The sequence below is a fragment of the Plectropomus leopardus genome, chromosome 6 (genome assembly GCF_008729295.1).
Source record: "Plectropomus leopardus isolate mb chromosome 6, YSFRI_Pleo_2.0, whole genome shotgun sequence".
Classification (NCBI taxonomy): Eukaryota; Metazoa; Chordata; class Actinopteri; order Perciformes; family Serranidae; genus Plectropomus; species Plectropomus leopardus.
The window spans coordinates 33727386-33750823 of NC_056468.1; the positions used below are offsets into that span (position 1 = coordinate 33727386).

The 23438-nt window shown below is 38.9% G+C and overlaps 1 protein-coding gene across 1 annotated transcript in view; it reads left to right on the forward strand.

The window, feature by feature from the left end:
* Positions 1 to 351: 351 nt before the first annotated feature.
* The window catches only part of wdfy3 (WD repeat and FYVE domain containing 3), a 125606-nt gene continuing 102519 nt past the window's right edge, over positions 352 to 23438 (forward strand). The window contains 4 exon segments of the mRNA XM_042488045.1: positions 352 to 460; positions 13969 to 14179; positions 18236 to 18359; positions 21081 to 21190. Of these exon segments, the coding sequence (XP_042343979.1) occupies positions 432 to 460; positions 13969 to 14179; positions 18236 to 18359; positions 21081 to 21190 (474 nt within the window). The 5' untranslated portion in view covers positions 352 to 431.

Here is a 23438-nt window from a genome sequence, read left to right on the forward strand (position 1 = left end):
TTTAATGGTGCTTACTACTGTTGTATGTTCATGCCCCCCCCCCCCCTCCTTTTCTGGTCTAAATGGTATGCTCCTCTTGCTGTGACGGCCGTAGCCCCCACACACACACTCCACCCTCCCCTCCTCTTCCTCCAAAGCCCTGAACACCCCACCCGGTGTCAGGGGGGGATCAGCTGTGCCAGTCCCGGCAGGCCACACACACACAGCACGCTGGCTGGTGAACAAAGCCCCTGGCACTGCCAATGAAGACAAGCCATGCCTCCGCGCTTAGCCTCTCCTCTTTTCTCGCCGCCGTGAGGGGAAGGCATGACACCATTGTCGTCGCCTTTCCTCATCAGCAGCACGACAGTTTTTAAGAGGAGAGGAGTTGGTCTTGGTGTGTAGTGGATTATTATTTTTTTTTTGCCTTTTCTGCTGCTGATGTTGTTGAGATGCTGGCGGAGCGCAGAGAGAACAGCAGGTATGGAAAATCAAGAGCTGGGTGCTGAGCTTGTCTCCGCGGCGACCGGGAGTTTGTTAACTGTTAGTGGCGAGCCTGACCTTGGTTGATACAAAGCAGCATGTTATTGTTATTATTGATGCCTCTCAGTGTCAGTGCTATACATACATACATGTATACTTAACATTGAAGCCGTTTGGTAAATGCTTACATCCAGAGTGCCTGAGTGCAGTCGTGTAATAAGCTTCGATTACCACCGCCGAGCAGCGAGGGATGCAACAGTCCGAGCTGCTGTATATGTAACAAAACACCCTGATGTCTCTAGAGCTTCTAGTCCTGGATTAAAAAAAAGGGCTTTCGAGGGCTACATTTTACTTTGCACAACATCCTTAATATCTGAACATTGAGTACGTTTACATGGACATGAATAACTCGTTCATTGTCGGGTTTTTGGAGAGACCTGTTGATGTGTTTGAGCAGCTATGTGTTTGTAAGAATGTTCATATGAAATTATGTTCATGAGAAACACATATGCTATGGAGTACTTTGAAAGAAACTGGGATGTATGTGGGGAATATGAATAACCTGATTTCTCTGTGCTCATTTCAACACCATATCCTAAATATGATCATAACCCGGAATACACAGGGATTTATATAAGTAGGTGTACTGTATTTACTGTATGTATATATGGATACGTGTGTGTATGCTTGTATGTAAATGTATGTACAGTATGTGTATATGTATATACTGTATGTATATGTGTGTGTCTGTGTATAAGGTATATGTGTAGATAGATAGATAGATAGATAGATAGATAGATAGATGAATTAATTTAGGATTAAGTGAGGAAGTGTAAGAAATAATCTGTTCAAACTTCCTTTTACTCTTTTTGAACATGTGAGATGTAATTTTTGTTGGTTATTCGAACCTGTAGCCTAAACTGAATTGTGTATCCATTCAATGATTATCATGTCTTCTTTTTCGTTTTTGTTCTGTTTGTTTTACATGTCAATCAATCATTCACTCAATAGCCCTCATAAATGGATTATTTATGTCCATGCAATCACATGCAGTGCAGCAATGCCACAGCATAGAAAATGTCTGAATATAGCTCGTTTAAAGCTTGGTATGAAGTGAAACAGAAGTGTCTCTCAAATATTGTCCTCAAGAGTTTCACTGACTTTTAAGTTGAAACATCCAGTAGCAAATGTTAAAATTTTAGAGCACAATTTATAATTCATGATGTTTAAATTGCATTAAACACTTAAGGCCTGCTTTTACCTGCTCCTCGATTTTTCTGAATTTCTTTAAACTCACACTTTAGATGAGTAAAATGAAATACAAACAACAAGTGAATAGACTCGTGACCAAAACAAAAGCTGAGACGGAGAAGTCTGATGGAACAGAGAGAGACGTTGCGAAGTGTTTTTGGAAATAATGAAGAGAGAAAAATGGTAGAGAACAGCCTGGCCCACATTAGACCATGTTATAACACCATTACTTAGTGTCCAAGTGAACATGAATCATCGTTATTTGGAGCCAGACCTTCAGATTCTGTAAAAAGGTTTCCATGATGCATTTGGGTTAAAGTTGTACATATAGACCACAACATGTTGTTGCTGATGCTACATGCACTTAAAAGGGCACATTTTTGGAAATATGTAATATTAGTGGCCAACATGTCGAAACTCAAAATGTGTAATATATTGGGGTTGTGATTGAAAATAATAGGATTTAACTGAAAAAATGAAGCTTATGTTTTTGCATAGTAGAGTTTGATGAACATGAGCTTACCTGCATGTGGTTTCTGTCCTTCCTTTAGGCCTACTTTTGGTAAAATAAAAAATACTGCAAAATGATACAGCAGCCTACTGTATATGTAGAATTACGGCGTTTTACTGTATTTTGGAAAAATGGCACACTTTTAGAATTTGGCTGTATTTTCACAGCATTTTGTTACAGAGTATGGTTGTTGACAGCCACAAATATTGTATTGGACTTTCTTGTTGTCATGGATATCCCTCAGGGATGACGTTTTCTGTATGCTGTTGTGGAAGTTAGCTTCGCCCTGGTGCCCTCATCAAAAAGCCCATGGGATGTTTCCATTTGATTTTGGATCATTGCAGAAAATAAGCTCTGTGGTAATCACATGTTTCTGATACTTGCACGTTTTGTTCAGCACGATCATCTTTACAAATAAACACCACTTTTATGATATTTGAAGCCTAAATGTAATCGCCAAAAGTAAAAGGCTAACGTTAGGCTATGAATGAACGACACTTTGGTCCCTTTGCCCCCGCTACGCGTCTGTAAAGCCATGTTCAGCACGGTTCAGCGTGATGATATTCTTTGGTGTAATTAGGCAACTTGTTAGCAACGGCCTCTTTTAAGACACATCAGAGCTTCAGAGTTCACGTGTTAGGTATTTACCGATGTGTTTTCTGTCACAGAACAAAATTTGAAAGTGTCATAAGCTTTTGTTGACCTTATTTCAGTCATCTACCAAAAAATACATTCAAAATACCCATTGACTTTGAGACGGGGGAACTGGAGATGCTGAAATGCTCACTGATTTTTTATCTTCCAGTCAAAACACTAAATATTTACATTGATAAATGTTTATCTGCCATAACAGAGACACAGGTAGAATTCACAGCATTCAGCTGGTGGCTTTGTGGTAATGGTTTGTGATGATGACACCCCTGGCGTAACTATATATATCCGGTGAGGACGCTGTCAGGTCTGGTCCTGTCTGGACTTGTTCTGCTTTAGATCATTTCCTGCCCTTCTGGTTCTTGCTGCACTAAAGTCATCCATGATGTGTCAGGTTGTTTTTAGTGAGGATTTTAAAATGTATCTGGGTGTGACATATCATTTTGTTTGTGATAATACTGCTGTAACTTTTATTATGATCTAAAAATTGTGATAATGGCAGTTATTTACATGTTGACATAATGACAACATACTATTACGCACAGCAGCAACAACAAGCATGGCTAAAAGCAAAATTAATGCCTAAAGGCTCTATGATGGTGGCATAAAGTTTTTTATGTTGTTTCTTTTTAAAGGAGCAACTGTAGATTCAGTGGCATCAAATGGTCAAATTGTCGTTGATTTGATTTTGTTGTACTATTCATATTTTCAACAGAATCATAATCTCATTCTGAGTAACAAACAAACTTACAAACAAAAACATTGATAATTTTTTTGTTTTTACTGAATATTTGAAGGCAAACTTACACTTATGCTGACATTTTAAACTTCATGACTTATTTTGCTGCAATTGTTTGTTCTTGAAATTAATATTAAGATACTTTTTTATATTTCAGTATTTTGTCATTTCATCAAGAATATTGTTCTTGTAAAAATCCCCTGAAATATCGTGATATTATTTCGGTGCCATATTGCTGACTGCTAGTCAGGAGATGTAGCGGTTTTTCGGCAGATAAAGAGATATATGTAATTGTAGGTTATGTGCCATGGTGGCTTGCAGAGGAGACAGTTTACCCGTTGTCATATTGTAGCAGCATTTGGCTGGAGGCTGGTGTGAATTCATCACTCTGCCTACATAGTCTTTTATTTTCTGTAAATTTGCATTTTGTTTTACAAGTTTGTTTTTTTATCTAACTCCTGTCAACCTAGTTCTTTTTTTTTTTCTCCGTGGAGCTCCCCAGCTTCCACCTACCCGCGTAAACTGTCAGACAGGAGACATTTCTGTGGTTACATCACTTTCTCCAGAGGAGCAACCACACAAGCCTTTGAAGAGTTTGGCTTTTCCAGGGCAATGGCTGCCTTCATCTCCCAGGAGTTAGTGCAAACTCCGTTAGACGTTCATCGAAGCTGGCGTCCGCTTAAAGAGAATGCTTTGAAAAAGACTGGAGGGCCGAGAAAGCGAGCTCAGTTCCCCGCTGCATACAAGTTGACATTCCATTGATGCCATTGACTCATTTTCTTTGGTTCAGCCAAGACGAGACGTGGTTTGATGCCGATTTTTCCTTTAAAGTGGATCGGTTACAACTATAGCAAAGCACGATCAGGGATGCAGTTCTGTCTCTTAAAAGGATCATTAGCTTTAAGTTGGTAATCACTTCAGATGATGATGGCGCTGTGGGTTTCTAATCCTCATCAGAGCTGCTATCTTAATCCTCCCTGTTATGTCACTGCTCTCCGTGGTTGGTCGAGTATGCAGTGAGCTGTCTGCTTGCACGGGTCAGCGGCTGGTCGCTGAAATTCACATCAGGGCAGAGAGACAAATAATGGGCCAACAAGGTATAAACTTGTTTGCTTGTGTTAGTATATGACAAATTTGGTGTCACACACAAAGCTGCTCAAAGGCAGGGCTGCGGATAACAGCAGCATCATGTTGACGCTGTGCTAGGAATCTAAATTGCTTGTGCTCACAATTCTGAGTCCTTGAGGAACATCCATTTTCTCGCAACACATTTCAGATCAACAGATAAGGTGGCCTCATCTCTCTGGAGGAAGTAAGAGTGCTTTGTTGCCAAAGGTGTGGGCATCTTGTTTTTCTGCTGGCTGTGTTTCCGGATCTGGAATTAAAAATGGAGCGTGTTGATTTAGAGACGAACACTGAAAATAAAACACTCCCTAAATCCTTATATTTGATATCCAATACATTTCTACACAGAAAAAACATTCTCACATAAACCAGTAAATATCAGTGTTTGTGTAATTCTGCACAACATATTGTTGCTTTAAGCTGGGGTAGGCAGAAATCTGGAAAAGGCAAATTAAAAAAACAAACAGAATTTTAAAATACACCTTCCTCCTGCAGCTCTCCTCTATCTGTCCTAAGCCCTGTCAACCACGGGCAAATGCACGTGCTTCATACAGTTACGCAGTGTTTCCCATATATTGATTTATTTAACCTAATTTTATTGTAAAGCTCTCTCTGTCAGATCAAAGCTGAGACAAGAAGTAGCTGCTAGCCGACCCACAGTCCCCCTACCTACGAAAGAATGTGGACAACAGCATCGGTCGGTGGTTGAAGCAGCTCGATTTTGGCCAGTGCAAACCCCCAAGTGCCACAGCGGCGCTGTGTAACAGCAGCAACAGAAAGTTAAGCTGGCTGGATTCAATTTGCTGCAACCGGTGATTGGTGATCAGTGATCAGTGAACTATAATTCTTTTCATTGCATCAAGAGATGCACCAGATATTCATGTCACACCGCAGGCACTCCCAGTACCTCGTAAACAAACCGAGCACTCATGGACAGATGAACGGAGGTTATATCAATGATGTATGTTGCAAAATTTTCTGTTAAATCCAAAATATGGTCTGTGTCCTGATTGTCAGCTGTAATAGCCCTCGATCTGTTTAGTTCAAAAGCTACTTAGCTTGATTGAGTGAAAAATAGAGCCAAGATGAGGTGGAGAAGTCTAGTTTTCTCTTAGAACACCTAATTTACAATATGCTCAAAGGTTATTATGGGATTTTTACCAAATCTTGACAAAAAGGGTGGGTAACTTCACAAAGAGACAGTTAAAACCTTAGCAACTCAGTTGGCATCTAAAGAGTTAAGTCGAACAAGAAAAGATATTTAATATTGTTTCTGGATGCATCACATCTTACTTTTCATACATGAATGTACAATTATGTACATCTGAGACTACCACAGAGTCCAGCTGCTTTGCACATAAGCGATTTTGAGTAGAGGAACCATTTCTCTTAATAATAAATATCTCTTCTGAGACGAAGCTTCAGTAGGCCAATCAAAAACTAAATGTCTCTTTCTGGTAAAAGCTAATAGTCCTCCCTGAGATTAAATCAAGTAAAGCTGCACCAAGATGGTAATTTGTGCACCTAAATTTAATTTCCATGTCTCTTAGTTTCATTTTCCACTGCACTTAAGCACCTAGTGCTGAGAGGAAGGTACAAACTGAACTCTGATGTGTGCGAGTCCTGGATTCTGTGGTCTCATGACGCTCTCTGCTTACCAAATAGGTGGAGTGGAGTTGTAATCCTACATTTGTCTGCGGATCACTGCCTTTCCTTTTGTTGATTTTCCAGCTCAGCCTTATGCTGAGTCGTATGACATGTGTTTGCCCCAGTTTGTGGTCCCGGCCCTGCTGCGCTCCGGCTCTACCATTCTCTCAGCACTCTTGTCTGCCTCAGTGCCTCTCTGTTATATAGGGCCCAGTACAGCAGTGTTAACAGTCAGCATTGTTCAGAGATAAATACTGCCTTTGATGTGAGGTGAGGCTACATTATAGAACAAAAGATAGGTGCGCTAATTCATCTTCAACACAGCTTGAAGGATATTTCCAGTTCATTGTAATTTACTTACTTTGAATATATTTTTATTTTTGTTCTCTCAGCGCAGCTCTGGGTTCGCAGCACATCTTTTGGAGATAAAATGAAGGCATGGACTTTATTACAAACTGTCCTTTGTAAATATCCAAGACGGTTCAAAGGCTGACTTTATTGTTTAATTGCAGTCTACTGCATTAACTGCAGCTGTTCATGCAGAGTTTCCCTGTGCAATGTTTTTTTACTTAGATGTCAGGAGGTCTTAAATTTGGTTCAAAGTCTGGGTAAAGTGATAGTTGTGTTCTGAGTTTGTCGCATCACAGAAAGTTTTGAGCAATGTCTCTTTACAGAAATCATGAACCATTTAATCAAGATACTCCACAGACATTGTAGTGAGCAGGTGCATATAGAAATTATTTTCTTTCTACCAAATTACATCCACAAACTGCGCAGAGGGAAGCGTGCATCTGCTCATATATGAGAGGCTGATATCTGGAAAGAGACGTTGCTGTTGCCATCTAGCTCCATTATTTGAAAAGAAGGCAGACACTCTGCAACTCAATGTTAATGAAATAATTCAAACTGAGGAAAAGAAAGGAAAAATATGTTGTTGTTTTTTTAATTTCCGGGGAACTGTCCCTTCAACCTTCAAAAAAAAGTGTTTGCTAATTTGGCTAAACTGTTGGCATGTTTACAACATGTCTGAACGTTTACATTTTATATTATTTTGGTGAATACAGTGTTGAAACATCTTAGTGGTAGCAAATATTTTTTATTTAAGAAAAAAATCTGTGTCAAAGAATGCACTTAATTTTTACGTTTAACTTCCCTTGTGACCTCACTGGATGATTTTTGATTGATTGATTTTCTGGCTTCTGAGTTGTACGCAGAATTATGCTGGTCAGAATCGGGATTTTTCAAAATTTATAACAGACAATCTTTTTTTTTTTAAATTTCCCAAAGTTTCAGTGAGTGACACCTACTGAGACTCTCCAAACAAACCCATATATCTAAAGAATCTCCCACCAGTTTCTATCCTTCCTGTTTATTTTTTTTTCTCAGAGAAAAACTCACAGTTTTTAACAATGACTCAGGAACTGGACCCACTGGGCTGGATATTTTTAAACCGACCACAGACCGACCACTTCTGCTTTTGGAGTCTCAGTTTCTGAAATCCAGCAAGATTTTCTCCTTGACTGGCGGATTTTCAACAGACTTGTCTGTAGCTCAGCCTGAGTTTTCCATTTTAGCCAACAGCTGAAGACTGGCTTTCTGCTGATGCTGTTGAGACGAGTACATGTTGATCACTTCGTAACCCCACTGCTGGTGCGTCGGCTGGGCCAAATGTGCTTTAGATCTGTGGCTCTTTCTGTGTCTCTTTCTACTATCAATTGTCTGCCCATTCATCCAGTGCGGGATATCATCTGCACTATTTACGATAAGGATTTTGTCCAGGGATTATTATGTTATGATTGAGAGGCAATGGACAAACACGATATGCATGTCGACGCAGAAAGGGGAAGGATGTTAGCAGTGCAGAGTGCTGATTAGGCTGCTGAGAATAGCTCCTCTCATCAGTGTTATGACAAGCCAAAATAATAATGAACTTGTACTCTCATTAATGTGTTCTTAATTAGATACTCTAAGTACTAGTAAATGGTTCATATGCAATGTTTACTTCTCACTGATGAGTTTCAGTCAGCTACCAAACTGTTTGTTTAACATATAACCAGAGGTGTTCATGGTAAATAATAATACACAGGTAAAATTATCAAAATGTCTGGTGTTTTTAGCCACATATACACAATAGTTTTTCCTTTTTTTGTTTTTGGTACAGCAATTTCCTGTTCTGACTACAACAAACTCATATGCAGTCATGAATAAAGAGTCATTTCCTTTTAAAAACCTACCCATGGTTCAGTTGGAAACTGTTGAGGTCAGCTTAAACTGTATGTGCTGTAAGCAGCTCATTCTGATAACACTTTTTATGGTGTTGTTTGTTGATTATGAGCATCTCAGTTGGCTTACAAAGTCACAAAGCAAAACTGAATAAATATTTAATTGCATGCCTCCCAATAAACATAGCTGTTGTAAACAACTGCCCTGAATTCATCGGTTTGTGATCCTCCCACAGTAATATTACAGAAAAGTATTTTTTCTACTTTATAGATTATTCTTAAGCATCTCCAAACAGTGTAGTTAATCAGACCATACAGCTTCCTGTGGCTGAAAAGTCTTCATGTTTTGCAGTCACTTCCTCTTATGAATGGGGGAAAGTGAATCAGTAGTGTGCTATCAGTCAGTGTATAGAGAAGTACTTTTTTTGTCATTCAAAAACAGAAATGCTTGCAGCATGATAAAGATTTGCTGTTTATGCTGAGCTCTACATGTATTGGTTGATACTGAAAATATGTTGTGCAGGGCTGACTCATGCAATTGACATTTTTTACACGCCCTCATGCTGCACTTTCATTTTCTCATGCATTGAAAACCAAATTTATAACTGATAAGGCTGCATGATGAAAAGAGAAGAGGGACAGCTATTGTTTAGACAAAACAGAGGAGCAGCTCCGTTAAACACTCTGGTAAAGAAAGCTGCCTCTTGGATTTTGAAGCACGTCTATTTTTGGTGTTTTTGTGTGTGGAGGATCAAAGAAGAAAAAAAAAAAAAAAAAGAGAGAAAGTGACAAAGAAAGACTTGTATTTAAGCAATAATATATTGCACATCATTTAATAAGTGTTGAATATTTGATATCACCAAAGAGTCGTAAAAAATGTTTTCGTATCAGGTTTTTTGAGAAGTGACCCTGATATTGACCATATGAAATTTGAAGTAGTTTTACTGTACATGACTGTACCAAGAAGTCAACTGATATTCTAAATTTTAAACTCTCATCAATATATTTTCCTTTAGAGGTTTGCTAAATTCTCAAGCAAACTTGAAGTTATTTTATTTTACAGTTTGTTTGTTTTTAAGTTAAATATTGACATATTGACAATTTCCTTGTATTTAAACTGTCATAATAGAGAAATGCGGTTGTGGCTAAAGCGCAGAGAAAGGATAAATAAACCAAATGATGCACTAATAAAATGTTTTGGTGCAGGTAAAAAAATAATGGTGCATGTAATTAGAAAGTTACATGTACTAGTGCATGTTAACAAAAAAAGTATTTTGAGCCCTGTTTTAATACATTTTCATGTTTTATTCTTTTAAGCAACAAATGTGAACTTTATCCCTTCAGAAATATGTTAAAACTGCTTCATATGTAATGTTGATTAGTGAGCATGCAGAAAATGGAATTGCCACAATTTACAATTGCTGCGTCCTGAGTCCTGTCAGTAAAAACGAAAATCCCCCGTCACATGTTCACCTAACTTTATCAGCGTCTGCAGCCGGCTGTGGTATAAATGTGTTGTTTTGGAAAGATATATGCCGGGCTTGCTCTAATGCCTTATCTCAGACGGGCAGAGCTGGTGGTGAGTAAAAGCTGAATTGTGGAGTATATCGCTGCCAACACAGGCTCTATTGTAAATGTCAAACCCTGAGCCTTTCAGGTCCTGTCACATTTGATCTCCATCATGTGTCTAACGTGTGTGAGATTAATCCAACATGTGTGAAAGAAAATGTCATAAGAAAATTGGGAAAAGAAGCCCAAAACATTGATGTGACAGGAGGAATTATGTAACTCACAAGTGCATGATTACGGTAGTTATGAAGAGAAGCACTATCCAGGTGAAGGGCGCTCGGTCCCTTGAGACTGCGCATGCTAAAACGTATGCAGACACTCATGGTCAGGCACTTCAGATAAAAGTGTACCAAATGGAATTGCTGTTGGAGTGTGAGTTCATGCAGAGGGCATCCCTGCTGTGTGGGCAAAATGAGCTACTGAAGTCCTCAGCCTGGAGTAATTTCGTTAGTGCCACAGATGCCACGTTCCTGTAAATCAGAACAACAGTTGGAAGCTTCTTTGTAGCCGTCTGCCTCGGCCGTCATGTTTCTTTACACCTTCTTGCTGTCTTTTATGTCAGTCCTTAAAGGAATTAGAGGGACGAGGGGAATGTAGATGTGGGTTGTTGAGATGCCAGTCGTGGGCAAAGCAGACCTTGAACAAGAAAGCACTCAATAAAGGGCAGACCTTGTGGAATAGCTAATAATCTTACCACTTAGCTGTTATGGTCACACTGAACATCTCGCTGTTTGATGATAAAATAGTTATGAACCGGTAGCTAAATTGTGGTTTATTTCTGGTCCTAGAAAAAGGTCATAAGGCCAAATTAGTGAGATTTTCTGTTTGGAGCTCGGTGTTGTCCAGTTAATATTGTGTTTTAATGACTCTCCAGAAAAAACAGTGGTGGTGCAATTAGAGAAAATATCATTAGGTCAATTAAATCAGTAATTCTTTCCTTTGGGAAAGAGAATTTCATTCCAATCTAGCTCTTAAATGTCAATATCTCTTTGTTACAAATAAATAGAAGTATGGTTTGATTGACTAAGAATAATTTAGAGAATATGTTGCTAATTATACACAAGTATAAACATTTTAATAAAAATGTGCACAACACAAAAACAGATCACTATTCTGTTGTTTGCATGAAGAGAAGAAACACCAGAGCAAACAGTAAAGAGAAGCATCCTCTGTCACATTATTTAAAATCATCCATGTTTGGCATGATGTCAAGTCTACAAACTACTTTAAAAATACAATAATATCTCCAGAACTTGTAGAATCAAATTTCTGTACAGCCAACAGACAGAGAAGCTTGCCAAGAGTGAATTAGTCTGCTCAGAGGGGCCCCTGCCCTGAGGGTGGCTGGTTTGAATCCAGATATGTTCAGGCTTTACAGAGGAAGCTGAAAAAAAGGGAATGAAAATGTGTTTTTCAGTCCTCAGTAGCAGCTTCTGAGGTACCATTGAGCAAGGGCTGTAGAGTAGAGCATGATGCTGAATCTGTGTCGGAGAACTTGTGGTTATACTGGCAGGTGTAAACGTGAAGCAGAGTGGTGCCGTTTGAAAACCTGTGTGCGTGGTGCACCACCAGATAGGACAGCAACTTATTTCTCTGCACAGTGATACTTCGATGTAGATTTTGAAGTTCACGTATGGATAAATGAATAAATAAATCTTTATTTCAAACCTGTAAAAACAAAACAGAACACACAAATAAAAGCAAACAAGCCTTACAGCCAAGTTCAGTGAGTAAAAACAAAGCAACATCAACCTCAATAACAAATACTTGAGCCACTTAAACGTAAATATCACATGTTTAAAAAGTAAACTATATATACATAACTAGAAACAGGAATTGGAAATTAGCAATAACTATAATCTCTATATGGGATACATTAGTTACTACAGCTTTTTTGTAACAGGCTGAAGTTGTACTGTGTCCCTTTCTAATAAACTATATTCATTAGTCAAATAAATAATTAAGATTGGCATCAGAAATCCTGATTGAGTCATCAGGTTTATTTTTGAAAGAGCAGTCTTTTTTTAAAGTGAGACTCTCCTCTAGGAAAAGAGCGACTGCACGGTATACTGTCACACTTTGTAAAACTGAACCGTCAGAGCCCTTTAGCTGTGGTTCACGTCAGCGAAACATTTTCACTGTACATACCTGATGGTTAGATGGAAGAGAAATCCCGTTATTTTAGCAAACGTCTCTTTACAAAGCAATAATTTTGCACATGAGGAAGCTGATCCTCTTGAGCAAAATAAGGTTTCAAAAGCAGGACGAGCTTGCAGCAGCTAAATCTCCACCCATACAGTATGAAAAAGTCCACGGCTTAGAGCCAATATTATGTCATTATGGTGTAAAATAATGTACTCGTCAGTAGTAAATATGTGTCATGGTGAAGTGCTAGGAAGGAAAACAAGAGCTGAGAAAGGAGGTTTAGAGGTTTTTACATATCTCATTAAGCAAAATAATGCATTTTCCCCCTCTATCTATAATGTCAAGTGTCCCCAGAGGCTCATACTCTATCATGTGTGCAAAATAAATGGGAAAATTATTTTTTCTTCCTCAATCATCACTGTCATTGTGCCCTTGAGCAAGCTATGTTGTGTGAGTGTGGTCATATTTGGGATTGATGTGCAGATTTGTTGCTCTGTTCCTGGCTGTTGATTCTGTTTTTGTCAGTGGATGTTTATCTGTGTTGTATGTGGGCTTTGCAGCTCTGTGAGGTCTCCTAGCAACCATCTTAAAGATAGTCTGGAGAGAGTTTGATGTGTGGAAATACTGGCTAAATATATATCAACAGTGCTACGAAGAAAGATATGTAAAATTAATACAGTTCAAAGTACATTGCCTAAAGAAACGCAGTAACTGGACTCAGTCTGTACTCCAACGCAGAGCGAGCTGCAGAAGATGATGTGTCTGATCTGTTAGCATAAGCACTAATAGGGCTTTATTAACTGGTCAATGAGGAGGCAAGGTTTGAAAAATATTTTGGTTTTGTGGGGTTCTGTTTTTTTGGTAACATGCTAGGTGATTTTATTGTTGTTATGTGACCTTTACTCAACTTTTTTACCATGTCTGAATGCACATATTGCTCACAAAACCAATTTTTCTTACAGCCCAGTAATATGATATTTTTTATCATATTTTTTTTTTTTGATATTTTTTAATGGTGCAAAATTAAAACAGTGGTGACTTTAAAGGTACAAACAAACAAAAACAACTCACACACAAATACAGATAAATATATAAAAAGCTGATGTGCAGAGCTTGTGGAGGTGATGGAAAACCAAAAATGCAGCAAACCAAATGAGGATAATTCCACTGTTAACATTTTGCAGTTACCATTACTCAAATGAACATAATTACAGATTGTTGTATGGAAAATCTCTTAGACATGAAATATGGAAAGGAGAAAAAGAAAATATAAAGTAATTTTTACGTTAATAATTGTATGATACCTAAGTTTTTGTACAGATACTAGAACACTACTGATAATTTGACAAATGTGGAATTTTCTCTACAGATCCCCTTTGTTTGTTTTACAAACAAAGCCAAACTTCCCAATTGTCAAATTTTGTATACAGACAAGCAGCTTTACAACAATTTAACCTAAATAATATACTGTTTAATACTGAAAAATTGTCGTAATTCAAAGATATTGAGTGGTACTTCTACAAGGGCTGGACAATATGGCAAAACAAATCATCACAACAATTTCGAGTTTCGATACTCAAAAGTAGTATCCGTAAGTATTTAGTTGCTTTAAGACACGTTTGTAACCTCCTCTCTCCCCTCTGCAGGGCTGCCTTTGCCCTGACAAAGCCGCTCAAGATGAACATGGTGAAAAGGATCATGGGGCGGCCGCGGCAGGAGGAGTGCAGCCCCCAGGACAACGCACTGGGCCTGATGCACCTGCGACGCCTCTTCTCCGAACTGTGCCACCCTCCTCGCCACATGACCCAGAAGGAGCAGGAGGAGAAGCTCTACATGATGCTTCCTGTATTTAACAGGGTAAGTCACAGCAGGGGGGTGGAGGGAGGGCTGGAGGCGGTCCAGACACAGCCGGGTGAATGTTGGCAGGCTGAGTTACAATTCTGCTCGACAAGAACAAATATCAATTCTCAGAAGGACTTCGAGTTGACAGTTTAGTGAAAAGAAGTCATTTGGGCTCTGTGATGTATGAAGCTGGCATTCAGACCAGGTGTTTGTTGTTCTTTTACTTTTCAAGAAAGAAAAATTGTTGTCTGGGACGCTGTTGGACTCATGTTACAGACCAGCTGGCGCTCCATCAACTCACAGTGCCTCTTTTGTTATGGACTTAACCCTTAGGGACTGTTTGGTGCATTTTATGTGCTTTTCATTCTTAATTTTTGGATAATTTGTGCTGTGTTGATGCATACGGCATACATTTTGGCAATCTTGTGTAGTTTTGTTTATGCTTGGAATTTCCACCTCAGCTCCTACAATAAATCTAAAATACACTTTGGAGACATTATTGTTATATTCATACCGATAAGTGCAAAAAGTGCAATTTCCGATCCCTCAGCCATCAAAGCATAAGTATATATATTTAATTATTTCTAGGTATCATTCTGGGCTTTTTCCTTTGAATTTGTAATTTTTACTATTTTCCACCTGGAGCAACAATTTCTGAAATTGAACAATGTAACCGTGTGGGCATGTTTGCTATGTCACATTTCTCCCACTGAAGTGCTTGTTTCTGCCACTTACAGGCTCTGATTATTATTCAAAGTGTCTGACAACATTATGGAAAGGATCCCTACAGAGATAGACTTTTTGTGAGAGAGTAAGGTTAAACTAAAAGGATCTTACTCCTAAACAAAAAGGTCTGTCTACTTATAATAAAGATATGAGCCTGTCAGTGGTGAAAACAATTACTTTTGGTGGATGTACATTGAGGGTGTAAATGTTCTGAATGGTTACATTGCAGCCAGCTGCAGACCTCTCGCTCAATACTGAACATTTTGCAAAAACTCCTGTTCTCTTCAGTCACTTAGACACAAAAACATTTGAAAATAGCGGCCAGGTTGAAAATTATCGATGTGACTGTTTAAGTTTAGCAAAATAAAGCACAATAAAATGCATGTTTTCACTCTAGCTTTGGTTTGCAAATATTTACTGTGAATTATTACACTATTGTACGTAGAATAATACTTTATCATATTCCTAGTCATTGTATATTTGTTGTATTTTCACTTGAGCTCCATGATGACACACGAGCATACTGCGATCAACCTGATAATATTGTCTATCGGACACCTGGTAGACAGGCGCGTAGGAGAAGGAAGCCATGCAAAGGTCATGAACGCCCACACACTCTCAATGCTGAGTTTCAAAAAAGGTTAAAAATGACAACCTGAGATACCTTGACAATACTTAAAGAATATATATAAACTTAGACAAGCAATGCATATGTCTTGGTAATTTCCAGAATCCATGGATTATAATAATAACCAAAAAAAAAAAAGAATCCAGCCTACATTGAAAGAACAGTTGTAGTAGTTTTAAAAGTTATCCGGTTTGCTTTACAAATCATAAACCATACGAGACCATCTGAGAAATCTCATTCATACATCAACAAAAAAGTCAAGATAAATAGAGCTGCAAGCAATGATTATTTTCATATTAATTAGTCTTTTTTCACCCCCTGATTAATTATTTAATCTATAAAATATTCTATAAAAACATGCATAAAAGTTCAGACAGCCAAAGATGAGATCTTCAAATATCATCAAATAACTTGTTGTGTGTTTGACCAACAATCCAAAACCTAAAGTGGGTAAAATGATATATATTTCAAGAAAAGTAGCAAATTGATTACATTTAAGAAACAAATATGTTGATATTTCCCTTGTATGTTTGATAAATTACTGTTAATTAAATTTCTATTGGTTGACTGATAAAAGACGATAAACTAATAAATTAGACTGATGAGTTTGCTCCAGTATAAAGTGCATAAATAATAAAATAAAAGTGGTGTTATATATGCAATGCTTTGATGCAGAGAGATGTGAGTGGGAAGTCATGGAAGTGAGCTTTGAATAGGTAAAGATTAGTGTATAAAATGTTTATGTATGTGTTTATTCAACAAAGCAGAGAATGTAAATGTCAGTAAAATGAGTCTGATATTTACAGTATATCTTTTTATTACTCTGATGGAGCAGTATGCCTCTTTGTTTTGAAGCTGCTGCTGCAAACAGCCCCGTTAAGTGTTCCCGTCAAACTGGAGTGCCTTACCGAGGGTCTCTTGACTTGTCGGCTAATTATCCCAGCGCTGGCTGTGATTCACTCACTGGTGGCATAATTCATGTCAGAATTCAAAAGTAGAGTAGTCCCGGTGCAGCGGGACATCAGGCTGCGGGCCGACTTTCTTGTCAGATTTGCTGGATAAATAAATACATGATGAGTCGTTGTTGAATCGAGTGTAGTTTATCTTCGACCTGCTCTCCCAGAGGCTCAGGCTGCTGTTTGCTCTGTGGTTGTAAAATTAGGACATGATGGGAAAAACCCACAGTGATGTAAGCCAGTGTATCTCCACCTTGATGATTCCTGTGTGTCCCTGCTTGATGTCATTACAGCTGTAATTTTGTTGAACTGTAGGCTTTGATTACGCCTCTGCGCCAGATAGATGTGGCCGGAGGCATAATGTTTTTAAGGTTTTCTCTTCGTCTGTCCATCTATCTGCCCCATTCACGTGACATCTTAAGAACTTTTGAGGGAATTTCTTCAAATTTGGCACTTCAGTTGGACTCAACAATCAGCCTATTACATATGAATGTTCATAGGTCAAAGGTCAAGTTCACCATGACCTTGTCTGTCCTATTCTCATGAACGTGATATCTCAAGGAAGGAATGTCATTAAATTTCATACAAACATCCACTTTGAGTCAAGGATGAGCTGATCAAATTTTTTTTGTCAAAGGTAAAGGTCACAGTGACCTTGTGTCCGTCACGCTTCTGTAAACATGATATTTTAAGAACACCTTGAAATGAGAGAATTTCTTCAAATTTGGCACAAACGCCACTTGGACTCAACAATGAACTGTTTAGATTTTGATGGTCAAAGGTGAAAGTCACTATGACCTTGCATCCGACTCATTCTCGTGACCACAATATCTCAAGAAAACCTAAACTAATATTCTTTAAATGTTGTACAAATGTCCACTTTAAGTTTAAGGATAAACTGATTAGAATTTGGTGGTCAAAGGTCAAGGTCAATGTGACGCCAGCTGTAGCATTTTTTTGATTCAATATCTCAAGAATAACTTAACTGGGCAGGGTTACTGTGACCTCACAAATATCTTTTTGGCCACAACTCAAGAATTCATACACTAATTATGACAAAATTTCACACAAATGTCTAACAGGATGAAATAATGAAGTGATGACTTTTTATATTCAAAAGGTTAAACTGATGAGGGTTTTTGCACCGAAACGTTGTTATGAAAGTTCACTCATAATCGCAAGCGAGGTGAACAGTGTGCAGGAGTTTTCGTTCCTGTGCACCTATCGACCTGCCGGTGTGCAAATGTTTTCTCCCGGCCTTCAAAAAATAAAAACATCATATAAACAATGTTAATAATGGTGACTGGTTTAAGGTCAGCTGCACAGTGACTTAAAAATGTTCTGCATAAAACACCTTTCTGGCTATTACTTAACATCAAAATGAGGAACAGAAGGGGAGACATTTGATCAGAAACTCTTGGGTGTTCACCTTCAAACTGTCCTGATTGTAAAAATCTTCTGTGCTGCCAGGTGAAGATGTGTGTGATGCATCCATGTTTTCACAGACATGAATGTAAACTGTACGTGTAACTTGACCAGTACGCTGAGACATACAACGGTATGACAGTAATTCTAGGTCTCTTTTCTCTCCATTGAATAAATGTTTGATTTTCCACTCCGTAGCAGAATGAGCTCTTGTGATAAATGCATTATCATTTCTTTGATTTTCAGGTGACCTGTATAAGTATGTCTGTAGAGCGTTTCTACTTGAGTTTTATTTTATGTATTCAGATTTAACTGATGCTGATCTGTCTTCTTTAGGTGTTTGGGAACGCTCCACCCAGCAGCATGACGGAGAAGTTCTCTGACCTGCTGCAGTTCACCACCCAGGTCTCGCGGCTCATGGTGACCGAGATCAGACGAAGAGCCTCGAATAAATCCACAGGTGAGCCCTCTGACACATAAATGTAGAACAATAAAGACGGAATAAGATGTACCTGGAAACATCGATTTATCATTTCTTTGGCATCGGTCAGGATTATTTTCCATCACTGGTTTGATTCTTGTAATGAAGGTCTACTTTTCCCTCCCCCCTCTGTGTGGTTATATGTTTTCATGGTTAAAATTATGATGTTAAGATTGTTATAAGTTTGCTGTAAAGTTGCAGCAAAGATATTGCAAGAAAGATTTGCTATTTGGTGCTCAGAAGGGTCATGTGCAGAATGTCCACTCAGAACAGTGTTTGTCTTACAACTGACATAAATGTCAAGTTTTACACTTAAAATGTGACATGAAATAAAGTTTTTCTTACTCAGTTCATGGTTTTGCACAAAAGAGCAACGCAATGTATGTTTAGTTAAAGTTAAAGCTTAGTCTTCGCTACAGGTTAACCACCAGCAGCATCTCCTCAAAGCTTCGACAGTAGTCGAAGCTTTGACTGTGGCTTCCCCACAGGAAAGACGTCAAACAGACTGACACCCACACACACATTTGCATGCACACAGACACACACACACACACACACACACACACACACACACACACACACACACACACACACACACATATATATAAGGTTTTATGTCTCCAGCTTCCCGTCTCTGATTTCTTATTCTTCATCATCTCTCCCTCGTCTCTGTCTGAACATGTGACGTGTTGTTTTCAAGCAGAGCGGCTCTGATTTTGCAACACGACAGTCTTAAAACGCACTCCTCCAGCTGGTCACCAGGCCTCTGAGGACTGAGTCAGTAGTTGAGTCAGGCTCCCGACTGATTTTTGCAGTGCTCTGTCATCATCAAAACAAGTGATTTTGATTTGCTCAAAATCAAATAAAAAAAACAAAACATCAGTGAGCAACGAGGCTGTGGCTCGTTTCATGTGTCAGTCTTTAAGCAAACATTTTTCAACAGCGCGTTTATCTCTCCATCTAAAGATAACAGAATGTGTGATACAAAGCAATACTAAAATTAGTCATCCACTGCTGCCGCCCCTTCATTCAGGTCAGGGGAGTAATTGAGGTTTTAGTGCCTTGCTGTAAAAGCACGTTTTGTATTTCTTTTTATAGTTGTGTGATTCTAAACCTGTCAGTGATGATAAAAAATGATTCATAAGTGTCCAGAAAATCAATCGACTGCTCACTGTAAACTAATTTTTGCCTGTTGTAGAAATAGTGAATGTGTGAATGAGGGATTGATTTTGGACACAGCACTGGTTTTTGTTGTTGTTTTTTGTAACATATAGCGACCAAAACTCATTTCAGATCAAGTTCGTTTTTCTTCCTAGTTTGATTATTTATTCTGTTTCTTTTTTATCAGACAAAAAAGGAGGAGATGTTTTTTAACTTGACATGTTTCGACTGACAGCTGCAGCAGTCCTCAGAAGCGTCACCTGACCGCTGTGACGTGTCCTTATCAGCTGCTATTCCCAGGCGTGGTCAGCCTGACGGACCTGACAGGTCTATCCGGCTGACCACGCCCCCCGCCGTCTGATGGTCTCTGTCACAGCGGTCAGGTGATGCTTCTGAGTAAGGCTGCAGCTGTCAGTCGAAACACGTCAAGGTAAAAAAAAAAGGACATCTCCTACATTTTGTGTCTGATAAAAAAGAAACAATAAATAAAACAACTTACTTCATCGTGCAACTGTGTTGTACAATGACAATAAATGAACCTTGAGATCTGTCTTCAAACATGAAAACAACTATTCTTAAAAACAACAAGATCAGGAGGCGTGTAAACAGCAGCAACAAAAACACCAGCACGGCCAGCATCTTAAAAGTTAAACATCAGGGAATGTTGTCCAGCAAGGGCTGGGTTTTCAGATTCAGATCCAGATCCGTGTTAGCACAAGCTACCACAGCAGCAGTTTGCCAGGAGAAGAGATGTCCAGGCACAAAAAGGACTGAGTGCAGAATTCAGCCAATCAGAGCCTTCGTGGCTGCCACTAAAGACAGACTGGAACATCCTAAATATTTTGTTAATTGCTGACAGTTTGATCACTTTCCTTAATCTTTGTTTATGTGGTAAATTACTGCAGATGCACCCTGCAGCTTTTGCTCCTATCACAACAATTATTATATCTTCGTAAATCTTGAGATTCTGAATCATTAGTTAAATGTCTCTTCCTTAAAATATGAATATAAAATTGTGAAAAAGCCAGCTTCACATGGGAGTACAACTATTTGTAATTGCACTAAGAAATCAGCTAACTTGGCTAGTTAACATAGAGGTGTTCAGCAGCTGCAAACTGGTTTATTTAATGGTTTCAGTGTCCACAAGCTACTGGTGCTGTCAGTTGCCTTTTTTCCACACTGTTTTCTTAAAACATGCAGTGCATGTCACCAGATCTGTGTGCATAATTGAAAATATACTTATCTTACTCATCTATAAAAGACTGGTTTCTTCACTGTGCATAAAACAACAGAACAAACATTTCAGACAGGATATAATCTAGAACATCACGTAACGACATGCGCTGCTGATAACATCTTCATGATATGTGCTTTTTCTCCTGCAGAAGTGGGTTGTAGACAAGACACATGTCACATTCACAAAGATGATTTATTCGTTGCATAACTGATCATTGTTCCAGCGGCCCATCTGCCTGCCACAATGAGCTGTCACTTTCCATCTGGTTATCTGTATCTTCATGTGTGTGTTTGCTCCTCCAGAGGCGGCCAGCCGAGCCATAGTCCAGTTCCTGGAGGTGAACCAGAGCGAGGAGGCGAGTCGTGGCTGGATGCTTCTGACCACCATTAACCTGCTGGCCTCCTCCGGACAGGTTGGTTGAAAAACACCAAACTCATTTGCATCACAATGTCCTGTTTTTGCTCCATGTTTGTACATCTATTTTACGTCTGTATGCTTTTTTTTTTTTGGTAAGGATTGCCCTCATGCACGTGAGCATAGATGCAAGATGAAATCAGAGGAAACATCTTGTAAAAACAGAGGTTTTCTCTGTCTCTCTTTTGACCCATTTGCATCTCCCCTCTTTGATCAGCGAGCAGAAAATAGCATCAGCCTCTGTAAGAACCGAGAGAAACAGGCTCTTGAGTACGAGTAAAAATCCCCACCTGACCCATCTCAGCTTATTCTCCACAGTCATTTGTTAAATCTGCTTTACTGTACTAAGGAGATGATGTTTGTTCCTTAATTAATGCTCGGTGGTGTTATTAAAACTCTGTATTGTACTGTATTTTAAGATTCTGATGCTTTTCACAGTATATGACATTATCTTCATTTCTACTTTTATAATTTTTTTGGTGTTATAATGGTTTATTTTACTGTCAGGATTGCATTAGATATTTAAACGCTTTATTGTCATCATCTGTGTACTGAAGGCTTTAATTACTATGGAGTTTCCTCAAGACCACAAAACTGTACGATATATGAAGGAATCCAAATACATGAAACAGCATGTTTCAACAACACAAGTATTCAAAGAGATATCTCGAAGATACTCTATTGCAGTAGTAAGAAGCAAGCCTTTTTTGTATTTGCATAATGTCATGAATGTTTTTGCCCAAGTACCTCTAATTTAGAGCTCTTCTACTTCTCTGTATTGAGATCATGTCCTTGCAACTGGTAGATTGTTATTGCAGTGCCTCAAGCTCATGCCTCTTTAAGCGACATCTGAATTTTTTTACTTCACTGTTTCACTGATGGTACTAGTTGTTGTATGCCTTGAATCTGGGGACCGTAATTGCATACACGCTTGGTTGCTGCACACGTTTTCTGCTGAGGTGATGGAGTAAGTTGCCAGTGGCACTGTCAACAACAGTAGCTCAACAAACTAGGGATGCGTGATAATTATCGACTGATTATGGGACTTATGACGTCATACCGATAATTCTGATAATAACATTTTTGGCCGATAATATATGAGCATAAATTGTTTTGATTTTGCCTGTTTTGCCCATGGTTTCGCTCCACCAGTACTACACACACTGCATTATGGTGCATGTCAAGCTGCTGCACTGCTAGATCAGTCCACAACATGTCATCAGTCAGCAGCAGGGTTTACCCATTGTTTCTTTAAATTTTTTTAACTCTGATTTTCCATCTATCAGTGTTGTCACTGTAGTGTAGGGGACACTGTTCTGGATAAATGTATTTAAAACAACATTTCCACGTCCAAAAACAAACGAACAAGACGATCTAAGGTCCCAGGGTGATGGGAGGAGAGGACTACTAACGTGCCAACTTGATCGCCATCTAGCGGCTTTTTGGGCCTCTCAGTGGCGTAGGAGAAACATTTAGCGACTTATTTAGATCATCAGTGAACATGAAGAAAATAAACTGTTCAAGGCCCTTGGCATAGGTGATATAGGAGGTCACCTCTGCCACACTCTGGAGGGGTGCTGCTGGTCGCGGCTCAATCCCCCCCCCCCCCCAAAAAAAAAGATAATAATTCTCTGCACTCGTTAGCGCCCTTTCTTCGTGTTCTGCCTTCAAAATAACAAATAAACAAATAGAGAAATAATCATAAACTCAGCGCCCCTGTTGTTTGTTATCGTTGACCTGCTGACCAGCCTGCACCATGACACCTGACGGCGCTTCGGACTGAAAGAGAAAGTTGGGGATGAGTTACTGATGCTGACTGATCCGCTCCGCTCTCATTGTCCTCCGGTGTCTCCGCTGTTGTCTCCGAATGTCCGCTCTGCTCTTGTTCTCCGCCGATGTGTCTGCCGATGTCTCTGAATCTTAGCTCCGCTCTCATTCTCCGCTGGTGTCTCTGACAGTAACCGCTGCTTACAGTAACCGCTGAACAAATTAAAAGACAATAAAATATAATTGCACGTAACCATTCATATAAAAATGCAAACTAATTACATTAAGTAAAACAATACAACAAAAGGAAAAAAATGATGGGAGACAGGAAAACATTAACCATAACAGCATGATCTATCATAACACAAGTGTGGTGAAAACGGGGAAATCATGCAGGCCATTATTAAATCATGTGGGATGAGAGATTCTTCATATAGTTTATCAAAGATTGCCATATTTTATGGAAAAATTATTAGTGA